Below are 12,773 nucleotides of genomic sequence, written 5' to 3'. Positions count from 1 at the left end.
AGATTGAGATTTCTAAGGGGGTGCCCCAGGGCTCCTGTTTGAGCCCAACCCTTTTTAATATATATGTAGCACCATTGGCTAGATTGATGAGAAGATATGGTTTCATTCCAGTGTCGTACGCTGATGACACCCAGCTTCTCTTTCCTTTCAAAACCCTCTCCGCTGAGATGAAGAATTCCTTTTCTGCTGGCATGAAGGCAGTGGCTCGCTGGATGTCTTCCAACTTTCTCCAGTGTAATGTCAGTAAAACGGAAGTAATGTTGTTTGGTGAGGCAAAAATGTTGTGGACCCCTGACTGGTGGCCGCCTGATCTGGGAATTGTTCCTGAACCTAAACAGGTTGTGAAGAACCTTGGGATTCGTCTGGATCAGGACTTGCTTTTCAAACAACATGTCAACTACACTTCAGGAATCTGCTTTTACACTATTAGTTTGTTACGGAAAATCTTTCCCCTCTTGCCAGATTCCTGTAAGAGAACCTTGGTCCAGACCTTGGTTTTAAGTAGGATTGACTACTGCAATGGCCTGCTTCTTTCTGCCAACGAAAGTGTTTTGAATAAACTGCAGGTCATTCAGAACACGGCAGCTCGCCTGGTCCTTAATGTCCCCCCCAGAACTGCTTCCAAACCCCTCCTGGATCAGCTACACTGGCTGTCGATCCGTCAGAGGATAAAATTTAAGATATGTTGCCTTATCCACAAATGCATAAATGGTCAAGGGCCCGTCTATTTACAAAATAAATTTGTTCCCTACATTCCGCTCCGATCACTAAGATCTAGTAATAACCTCCTCTTGGTGATCCCTCGTGCAAAAAAAGCCCGACATGGGAATAAAGCTTTATCTATTACTGGCCCCACATTGTGGAATAAACTTCCTTTATCATTAAGACAATGCAAGGAACATCTTACCTACAGGAAACTCCTTAAAACTGTGCTGTTTAAGAATGAGATCTAGCCTCCCCATCATCTTGTCCTTGGTTTACCGATTACCGAAAAGCGCAGAGATACTCCATTGGAGTCGATTCTAGCGCTATATAAACCTAAAAATAAATAAATAAATAAACCATACACAACCACAGTCACACACACAACCACAACCACACACACACAACCAAGCACAACCACAACCACACACAACCACACACAACCACAACCACACACACACAACCACACACACACAACCACACACACACAACCACACAGACACAACCACACACACACACACACAACCATAACCACACACACAACCATAACCACACACACAACCATAACCACACACACAACCATAACCACACACACAACCACAACCACACACACAACCACACACACAACCACACACACAACCACACAACCACAACCACACAACCAACCACAACCACACACACAACCACAACCACACACACAACCACACATACACAACCACACACAACCACACACACAACCACAAACACAACCACAACACAACACACACACAACCACAACCACACACACACAACCACAACAACAAAACCACTCACACACAACCACACACACACAACCACAACCGCACACACAACCACACAAACAACCACACGCAATCACACACACACAACCACACACACATAACCAAAAATGCACACAAATGCACACAACCACACACACACAACCACACACACACAACCACACACAACACATACACACAACCACAAAAGGTTTTGGGTCTGTCAGCATAAATACGCTGTCACCAAACATGATGAACACCTCGGGAAAGTTTGGGAAGTCACCCCCAACTTTGAAACCACTTGCTGTTGCAGAGTGTGTGCTGTACACATGGCAATACCTTGACACAGCAGACTGTTGCAAGGAATGCTTTGAGCCTCGAAGGCTGACAGACCTCAGTCTGTGCATTAGTTCACCCCATCTTGGCGCTGCATGAAAACAGGGTGCCCACTGTCCAGCATGAAGTGAGACATTGTGATCGGGGCTGGAGATGCTATTTAGCAATCTGCTTAGAACATTGTGTTTCATTTATGGCATTAAACATAAAGGAGCACTGGCAACACTGATAAAATGGATTTCATTTTGAGTAGTGACTAAAACTTTAAAAAAGCCTGCAGTACTGAAACAAGCATTTGCAATGCAATAGGTCTCGCATTTGCAAAAGTTTAAGCTATTGGGCATTGTTCATGACAATGCCTTTTTTAATCTATTTTATAAAACAAACACATAAATAAATGCCATTGTCATTTACAATGACAATAGCTAGTGTTGCATTATTATTAGTAATGCCAACTGGTCACACTTTTATAATGCGAGACCTATTGCATTGCAAATGCTTGTTGCCTCTTGGTTGCACTTTCTATGCCCCTGACATTCAAGGCGATTAACATGTATTTGTGATACCCTTATCATGTAGTGTTTATCCATACAGATTAATTGGAGGTAAAAAGTTAATGTTCTTTCTTTTCATACAAATTGCTCTATGTCCATGTTCAATCCAATATTACATATTTTTTTATTTTTGGATTGATGTACACAGGTTACACATTATTGGTACGCCATAAGCACACTTTCATCATATCGATGAGATAGCCTTCTTGTGTATGTCAATGTGTTCTCAACATCTATGTTCAAACGGTATCAAGAATTCTTCTTATTTATCACCTGCTGCAAAATAAATCTAAATTGATAGCCAAATTTCGTTTCAGTGTTTTGATCTTTACACATTCAACTAATTTATTGAACCTAAGCATGAATACTTAAGCTCAAACAAAAAAATATCAGCTGGCTAGCTCATGTAGGCGATCATTAACCTAGGCAATTTACACGTATGCCTTCATTGGGTCTAATCATTGTGCAGAGCAGTGAGTGCTGAGCTCAGTGGAAGGCTTACATCTATTCCATTCCACTGCGTGCCTTGTAACACTTTGAGAATTGACCTATTGTTTCCTCACTAATGAAGGTTTTGAGGTAGTGGTATTAAGCCCTTGAAGAGAAAGGGAACACCTAAGGTTTCAGAAGATGCACCGAAGATGACCTCAAACATTGCTGCTCCCTAGATAGATTGTAGCTTGTTTAAGCCCAAACAAAAGTCATGAAATCAAACGTTTCCAAGCCTTTGTTATTGGAGTAGGAAAGTTCAGTGGTAGTGCCACAGCCTGAGTACGGTTGCCATTCCACCAGCCAGGCTGCTGTGTGATCATCAGCATCAGTTCACCTGAAATGATCCAACATCAGTCACATCACCTTGCAACACCAGGAGGGGTAGCTTTTGTGTTTCTAGTTAACAGATACATAAGAAGCGGGTCTAGCCCAATTCATTAATTTGGGTAGCTATTGCTCACCAGAAGTTGAATCTTTGATATCTGAGTCGATTCCTTATGCTGGAACATCAGAATCTTGATGACTTGGGACTACTGGCATCAGATCCAGCTTGGAAGTCTCTGTGGCTGACCACCTCCTGCCTTTCAATGAGCATTTATGATCCTGTTGATTTGACTGCTGTCCAGGCCTGAAGCAGCTTTTCCATCATCTTTGATGCTGAAGTCTGCGTTCCCAGTCCATTGGTTCTCCTGTCTCTGCAGCCCTCCGCTCTGCCCAGCCTCCAGCTGCACCAGAGTCTGTGAAGAAGTGTGCCGTGTCCAGAACCTTCAGTTTAGCAGGAAGCAATAGCTTGTACTCCAAGCCCATTTTCAAAGTCTGAGCTCCACATCTAAGAATGTTGCTGTACTGTAGCTGTGAAATCTGGTAACAAAAGGATCTTTACATAATCCATTATGAAAGGGCTGGCCCATCATATCTTCCGCAGAAACAGATCCTTGTCAATATATTTCAGTGCCGTAGTTACCACAGATTATGGTGACACTCCAGGTGCAGGATAACATTCCCTTTGGACAGTTCCTCTGTCTCCGGAGCAACTGTTCCTCCTTGGAGGACTTTTACAAACACTCTGAGAATCTGGAAAAAAAGAGGCCACTCCAGGAAGTTAATCAAACATTCCTTCAAAAGGACTCGATTCTATGACCTGGATTGTGTGCTTAATAAAGAGAAGAGAGATTGGACCAATAATAGAATTGTATTTGTGAGCCAGTTCTCGGGCATAAGTATCAGAATTTGAAATGTGATCAATAGAAATTGGAAAATTTTAAACAGCAACGACAAGTTAACACTAGAGAGACCTCTTTTTGCTTTCAAACAAAACAATAACCTTAGGAACACGTTAGTACAGATGTACAGGGAAGATAGGAATGTAATACAAAGCACCCTTACCAGGGTAAAAACTAGAGGTAATAGCAAATGTGGTAATTGCAGCATTAGTGAGCAGTTTTTGGTCACTATGACAGTGGAATGCCAAGAGGTGAAACATACCACCACAACCCTGAATAACTGCCATAGTAAGAATGTTATATATTCTAAATCACAAGAGCGACCCTTATGTCCCTGTGAACCGGGTAAGTACAATGTACTACAAACAACATTCACAAGGAACTCATTTGAAGATATTCATCTGTTACATACAACATACATGTGCGAGATTAACTCAAAAGCAACCATTGATGTTGTATGTAACAGATGAATATCTTCAAATGAGTTCCTTGTGAATGTTGTTTGTAGTACATAGTAAGAATGTTGCCTTTTTTCTCATCTGTCCTTGTGTTCTAGGCTAGGTAGGTGAAATCAGTAGAGCTTAGATACAGAATATATGAACATAGCTCAGCCATTAGGACATCTCAAATCAATAAACCACTAGTGGACCACTTTATAGAAAAAAGCCATGGCTCTAGTGAGTTTAGGTGGTTTATCCTTGAAAAGATCCTAGGTAGGAGAAGAGGGGATAATATTGAGGCCAAAAGAAAGATGAGGTAAAAATGGTATAAGTGTATACATTTAAGACAATTAGACAAGTCCTGAATAATAGAAAAGACTGGGATTGTATTATTATAGGCAGCTGGGGGGGGGGTCCCCACAGGAACAATGATATGTCAGAGGTTTAACTGTAGTATAGGTCATGCAGTAAGGAACTCGACTTTAGGTATAGTGAAGGATTATCAGTCTGGAATAAAAACATAAAAAAATCCTCAGTAGGGATGGAAAAGCTCCCATAAATAAATTAGGGTACAGTCTATAATTGACAGACACAGGACCTAATATTAAATGTTAAAATTTAAGCCTATGGTATTATATAACACGTGAGGTATAGGGCATTAAGGATTTTTTTTTAAAACAAACAGATGACCCTTTTTGGGGTAGGGAGGTGAGACAGGAGTACGAATGGGCTAATTCAGGACTACACCTGAATTTTAAGTGCCTTACTTGAAGACAGGGTAAGGGTATGATGTCATGGGCTCCAAGCTATATGAATTTGATATAATAACCCAGTGCTCTCATAACATTTAAATATGGTGTGCCCGTACAACGTGTGCACAGAGCCAGTTAAATGTGGCGCTCCCTTCCTGGGAAGGAACCAATAGCGTAGCAGGGAAGGAGGTGTGTTGGGCTCTTTATATTCATCACAGAAATACAATTATGGTGGGCTAATTCATGGCTACACTTGGTTTTTAAGTGCTTCCCAGAAGAATCCTGTAATGGGTGAGGCTTGCCCCCCCCCTCTTTTTATGTAACCAAGAGACCCGTAGTGAGTAAGAAAGGGTATCCTATGTTGTGGGTTGTACAAGAGTGAGAAATATGGTCACACTCTGCTATACATTTATTTTCTTTGACAGCGAATTGTTTTGTGACCAGTGGAGGGTTATATATCCCATGTTTAAAAAAAAAAAGAGGCATTATACTTAGAAACAAAGACAAAGTCCGCCTTTAGAACTTTCGATCGTTAGAACTTTGTTCATTTACTTCTGCTCAGGAACTTAAGAGTAAATGAATGATGGTAAACAATTGAGTTGGCTATAGTTGGAGACTGAAGGGTGTTTGGTCACATGGATGAAACCCTGGGTGGGAGGATCCAGCTCCGGGTTGCAAACCCGAGATGGTGTGGCAATACATATAAAGAACTACGAAACAATGTTTTTTTCTGATGATGTGGAAAGCATGGGGGTGTTTGAGATCAGACCTACCCTGCTCCATCCAACCTGGATTACTGGGCCTATTTTAAGTCACCTTTCACACACTAGACTCACCACTTAACAGCCCACTTGCACTCATCATTACAGCATCTTCAGATCAAAAGATCTCCGAAAAAGCAGGCCCCAGGCCCGTCAGGCATTGCAGCGCTGGCCAGACGAGGAGCGCCCAATTATGAAGCATGACACACTAACAGGTGTGTGAGGGCATCAAGATCTGTAATACAGATCTCCTAGCGACACATACTCCAGCTACATAGCCCAACCACTTGCGTCTATCTAGCAGAGGAACTACTCCCCCCCCCCCCCCCCCCTTTTTGATAATTGTTTTTCTATAGATGATGTATTATTTATTTGTCTAGGAGACATGCAACTATTGCATTGTCCTGAAGAAGGGGGTTAAATACTTTTGATCCACCGAAACTCGTCGACATATGTCCTATGCAGAATCCGCCCAACAGCGAGGGACTATATATAAAAAATCTTTGCTTCATCAGGACTCTTGATTGATATTATAAAATGGATCAGCAATAAAAGCATATATTTTAGTACTGTTTTGTGTTATTGTCCCATTCGTTTTTATTGTTTAAACATTTTTTGCTATATTTGTGGGGATTTTCTTTGTATTGAGCAACACATAACTCTTGGGGCTCACTTGGGAGGGAGAGGAGAGCACAGGATGCCAATACAATTCTTGTCCATTCCCTTTCTGGTTACAGAGGGTCCATGCTTTTGTCCTACCACAGTTGTTTCTCTGGATTTGTTGGGTGTACAATGCCTGCTTCAAACTGGAGTTTAGTGTTAGATGTGAGAGGAGACTTGTTTATCTCTATGACACACACTCCCGTTAAGTGTAGCCAGGGACTTTTGCCATCTTGTAAATGCCCTAACACGTGGCACTTGGACCTGTTGCAGCAAGGCAAACTAAAACTACAGGAAAAGTGGGTAGGGTTGGTCTAGAAGTCATCCCCACCCACTAGCTGGTATCAGACATAAATACGGCACTACCAAGCACCTACTTCAGAACACTTTCTGGACCTGCGGAAGAACAGAACTTTTTTTTGTGACCTGAAAGGAACTCTGGAGGACTGGGCCTGTTCTCTCTCACACCAAGTACAAAGAAAATTACTTCAAGACTCAATTAGCTGTCCTCCTGTGTGGATACAGGGACCTACCAAGTTACAAGAGACCCTTTCTGCAAGAGGCCCTTTCATGGAAGAACCCAGCTGACCAGTGGCACCTGGAATGGATCCTGATGTTGGCCTTTGCCTGATGTCCTGTTCGTTTCTAAGTGCCTGTCCTCCAGAACAGTGGGACTTAGAAACTTTTTCAAATGTTTTGACTTCCAGACTTTTGCAGGCCTAATCATCTTGGTGTACCTGACCCAGGCTTCAAAGGCAAATGGCCTGAAAATGCACCATAGTCCCGGTCTACTACGAACAGTGACTATCATTGGTGCTTTACTTTTTCTTGGCACTATTTCTACTTAAAATGTAAAAGTTCATATCTCAGGTTCCCCTTAGTGGATTTTTGTTTTGTTTATTAAATGTTACTCTATTGTTCCGGTTCAGTTTGGGATTTTTCTTGTGTTGTGTTTTGACTTTGTTATTGTTTTGGTACTACATAAATACTTTACACATTGCCCTAAGTTAAGTCAATCTGTTCTGTGCAATAGGTACAAGGGGGTTGAATTCAGGTTAATTTAGTGACTTTAGGGCAGAGGTCTTCAATCTGTGGGGCGCGACCCCCAGGGGGGCCCTGGAGTCCTGGGAAAGGGGTTGTGCATTTCCAGGCCTCACTCCTGCCTGGAATCTAAAACATGTGCTCTTCCTTTTTAAAACAGGGACGCTTCATTCAGGTCCTTAAAATGCTTCAGCTGAAGGTAATTGAGTCTCTTGTTCTGTGAGAGGGAGAGGCTGGGAGGACAGGCGAAACAATCCTTGGTGTCAGGGTGCATGCTTGCCTGTATAAAATGCAATTGTGCGTTTTGAGTTAATCTGCTAATGTAAATGGTGCTTGGGAGTGATTCTGGCTTTAATTGCTTTGTGATGGCAAATATATATATTTTTTTACTGGTAGTAAGAAAACATGTTTTTAATCGCTTAGTACCTCAGAGGAGGTGTTAAAGGGAATGCAAAAAAAAAGCATTACTTATGTTCTTGTATTACTAAAATGTACACTTTGGAAGCTCCATTATATCCTAAATTTTCAGTTTGTAGCAGTCTACCTTATAATGTATGTATTGCAAGAATAAAGTAATGACTTACACTTTCACAGTGCTTTCTGTCATAGGCTGTGACCTCGTAGCACCAAAAATCCACAAGCCACTATACCCCACTGCACCAGCCAAATATAATTCTGTGGCTCTCTGGTTACACACAGACCTCTGCAGTGCATTAACTAATAGAGGTTTCCTAATGTACTACAGTGCATTTTAAAACCGTGTAACAACTTTTTAGAATGTATTTTTCATTTAAGCTACCCATTATTTTATATGTAGCTACTTTATTTTGGGGCTGATTTATGAGAGGATTGAGCCACCAGAGCATCATTTTGTTTAAGCTCCAGCGGCACAATCGTCGATATCATATCTATGAGGCGACGCAAAGTCCCCTGTGGTTGAGTATCCTCGTACATATGGAGTAAGACAAAGCAGCGCAAGTCGCTGCCTTGCCTTAGTCTGTTAAGTTGGCGTTCCATGGGCATTGCGGTGGGGGTTCCCACGCAACACCCATGGATTTTGACACTGCCCCAGATTTACAAAACGATATAAACCTGGGGCAGTGCCAAAACCTTACGCATCCCCACAGTAGGTGTGATAAGGAGAAATGTTTTCATGTCTCCTTGTATGTTTACCTCTTTCCATGTGTGCTGCATTCTGCAGCTCACAAAGAAAGAGGAAACACTCTTGGGGCACCTTCCTGCACAAAAACAATCCTGCCACATATGCGCTTGGCAGCAATTTGTGCACCAACACAGTGGGAAAGGACAGGAATGCACCATATTTCATAAATAAGGTGCATTCTTGCCCTTTCACATTGGCATAGGGCAGCGCAGCAAGAAGACTTGCAGCTCTGCACTAGGACAATTCCTCATAAATGAGGCCCTTTGTTTTTCGCCACACCTTGGACCACTCTTCCACGCTCACTGACCTTTGGTTTGATAAACACTGTTTAATATTATTTACCCACTGTAAAAATTATTTGCTGTGGGAATTGGGGGCATTTATGGTTGTCGATAGTTGTCAATGATGAGGAGTACCAAGTTCTAGAAATGTTTGTCAGTAGGGGGTCCTTGCACCTAAAAAACTTTGACGGGGGTCTAGGCATCAAAAAGTTTGAAGACCTCTGCTTTAGGGGGTCGACTTTGCAAGAGCTGTGATTATTCCTTGTGGTATGCCTTCACCCACCCCATATAATTGTCCAATTACTTACAAAGCGCTAACTCCAGTTTGCTAGATGGAATACCTTTCTTTTAAGTGGGTGTAGACATCGCATTCTTCGATGTTGATAACTGTTTGCTTCACTGGCCTGATTTTCATGAAATCTACTAACATGTTCATTGTTCTCTATTTCCTCTACAGTGCTTAGAAAGTTTGCTTCATTCTTCACTCCTCCTTACTGGCAACATCTAAGGTAAACCATGCTACAGCTGAACTTCTAAAAGTGTCAGACTTTGATTCCTAATATTGAAGGTGGTGTGAGGGTTTTTCAATAAGTACTTTGCCCTGTGTAGCCGGAGAAAAAATGCAAAATATAAAAATACATTTTGAAGGTTTTCCCTGCTTGCCATTAGATTCTGGATGTCTGTTTAATAACACTTTTATCCTTTTACTGAGTGAGGTGAGTGGAGGACATTCCAGGTCCACAATTTTATCATCTTTAAGGAATGTCTTGCCATCCTTTCAACGAAGATATTACATTTGGTGAATTTTTAACCTTCTACTTTTCTGGGTTGTATCGCCGAGATTTTTAGATCTTTGCAGCAAGCTTTTTTATTTGTCTTAAATTTGAAGTGCGGTTAACCTTCACTATTCTCTGTTTCTTCCGAAAAAAAAACGTTATTGATAGTTTTAATTGAACGCTGTTCAGTGAGACTAATTTAGCCTAACAATCTTTCTTGCTAGCTTCTTTTAATTGGGCCCCAAAAAAGGGTAAGGCAACGTGCAACAGCAGAGAGAAGCCATCGATCCGATCCTACGCAGTGCTGTCATCGGCCTATCCATCAATCCTTGTGCCAATAGCTGTGAATTAATTCAATTTATACGGAAGGGAAACATTCTCTAGTTACTGTTTCGGTTCTGTTGGATTCAAACCAAGTTGATTCATTCTATGGATATCTTTATCAAGCGATTCGAATCAGATCATCCATTAAAAAAATAAACATTCATTTCTGTGAAATTGATCCCCTTGCAATATATTTCGTGCCTAAGCCAGAGAAGTTGACATAAACATTTGAAGTTAGCGACGCAATTAAACTATGCAAGCAGAGCAAGATGTTTCTATAAACAAATCATAAATCCTGTTTTGACTAGAATGAGTAAAGATGCACTGTTAGGCCACAGTGAAAGCAGAAGGTATCTAATGGTGTGAGGTAGAATCCGTACCGTCTCTTAATGCGCCATTCTTAGATAACGTTGAGGGAAAAGAGCCTCACAGCTAGTAAATATGTGACTGCTTGTGTCTCTAGCCTGCTACATTTGCCTGCTACCTTCCTTTTTAGGTCTCGTAGACCTGTGTTGCAGCGCGCATGCGCTGCTCTCTCTGCAAGGCTTATTGTAATTGAGGAGATTTCTGAAGTCGTGTTGAAGCCCTGCCCGTCATTCTTATTGGTTGGCGTCATTGTTTATGCTAAACGCTGGCTTGTGATTGTAAATTAGGCTCCTTTGTTACCGCCCTGTCCCCTTTTTGGACGGCCCATCCGGACTCTATCTTTTACTTGTGGCGTTAGACTGTCTCCTTCAATTAGTCTCTCAAGCACTTTTTTGTTGTGTTCGCGCAATGGCGACAGCTTGTTAGTAAGAGCACGCTCTGCCCTTAACCCGAGACAGTGATGACGTTTCTAATTTCCAGGCAGGTTTGAAGAGAAAAACCTTCACATCAACTATTATCGGCGCCCAGCAACTTTGCAAGGCCGCGTGTTTATCTTTACATCGCGCTTTCACTTCAAGTGAAAGCGCGATGCAAATATAAACAAGCGGCTGCTTTTATTATTCACGTAATGGCGCCAGCTTGTTTCATCGCCTTTGGCAAGGGCGGCCGCGTGTTTATTTTTGCATCGCGCTTTCACTTAAAGTGAAAGTGCGATGCAAATATAAACAAGCGGCTGTCTTTGCGCAGTGGCGAGAGCTTGTTATTATTACCTCCCTCGCCTTTGCATAATAAATTTGTCTAGGTTCGGAGGCAAAGTAGAAGCTATCGGACAACCTTGGTTTATTTATTTAATTTGGAGTGCGGTCTGCTGACTTTAGCGGCCGCAATTGTTCTGCAGGCTGCCCGTTTTCACAGGATCGAATTTCATAGCCGGAGTGTGTTCTTTTTTGAGTTCCTAATGGTATGTAAAGATGGCGTGTGATTTCTTCTAGTGGTAAAACTCGTTGGTACTAAGCGGCGTCCTGCCTGGTGGTGCTTGCTCAATGTGCACAGGGTTTGTAGAAGAAGCGGCTTCTGACGTTTTTTTTCTAGCACGAGTAGAAATCCTGTTCTCATCCGAGTAGCCTTTGTTTTTTTTCTAGCACGAGTAGAAATCCTGTTCTCATCCCAGAAGTCTTCCATCTCTGGTAGAGCCTTCATGGCTATGGACGAAACTGGATTCACGAGATTTAAATGGCGCTAACAAAACATTCTTCAGTCGTAATCCAGCCAATCATTTTCTGTAATTCCCCCCCCCCCCCAAAAAAGCATTTGCAATGATATAGGTCTTGCATTTACGCGAGTTTAGGGTATTGGCATTGTAAATGACAATGCCTTTTATTTAAGTTTTAAAAACGAAAAAAAAGGCATTGTTGTTTGCAATGTCAATAGCTCAAACTCGCCTAAATGCGAGACCTATTGCATTGCAAATGCTTGTTATACATCAGTACCTTGGAAAAGCCACCTGTCTTGGTTCTACATGGCAACAAGTAATATGCTATAACCATCCCTCCTGCTGCACGATTTCTTGTTACTGGCAGCCTGGAAACATGATCCATATTGATGATATTTATTGTCTTGGGATCCAGTTTTGCAAAGCCTCCTGCTCCTTAGAAATGGAGGGACCAATGGTACCTTGGACATATGCCAGCTGGCAGTATGCAGCACGTTACTTTTGCTGCAGAGAGCCTACTTCTGTGGTTCACCAGATTCTCTTTGCGGACAGTCACTCTACAGCAGCGTACCGCAAGCATCAGCTGCATGTAGTATCCCTAATTAAGGACGCCTAGGTGAAATAATAAAGTTTGCTTAGTATCAGGGAGGATTTTCTGAATTGCTATTTTTGCACAACGCAGATCGACTGAAATTTAGTATGATACCGAAACTTGGTAACTGTTACGGTGCAGATAAGTCTAAATAGGCTGCACCAATCTTTCGGGAAATTGGTCAGTGTGTTTCAACTGTAGAACTGACAGGAAACCCATGAATCGCCATGCGCACTCCTCTGCAAGGTGAAATTACTAATGTTTAATATTTGTTGGGTCAAGTTAACAAAAATGTCCATTGCCCCAATAGTTAGGCTGCCTC

At 41.9% G+C, this 12,773-nt stretch overlaps 1 protein-coding gene across 8 annotated transcripts in view; it reads left to right on the top strand.

Annotated features, from left to right (window-relative positions):
* The window catches only part of C3_2H2orf76 (chromosome 3_2 C2orf76 homolog), a 438,804-nt gene that overhangs the window by 372,371 nt on the left and 53,660 nt on the right, over nt 1-12,773 (top strand). For 7 of the 8 annotated variants that reach the window (XM_085647482.1, XM_085647480.1, XM_085647476.1 and 4 more), the window contains one exon: nt 9,638-9,689. The exons of the other annotated variant lie outside the window; for it this stretch is intronic. Coding sequence is in view for 1 of the 7 variants with exons in the window: in XM_085647476.1 (XP_085503602.1) it covers nt 9,638-9,689 (52 nt within the window). In the remaining 6 variants the exon portion in view is untranslated. The remainder of the gene's footprint in view (nt 1-9,637; nt 9,690-12,773) is intronic. 8 annotated transcript variants of the gene reach the window in all.

This window comes from Triturus cristatus, chromosome 3_2 (genome assembly GCF_964204655.1).
Source record: "Triturus cristatus chromosome 3_2, aTriCri1.1, whole genome shotgun sequence".
NCBI lineage: Eukaryota > Metazoa > Chordata > Amphibia > Caudata > Salamandridae > Triturus > Triturus cristatus.
This window is presented reverse-complemented; position numbering and strand designations above follow the sequence as displayed.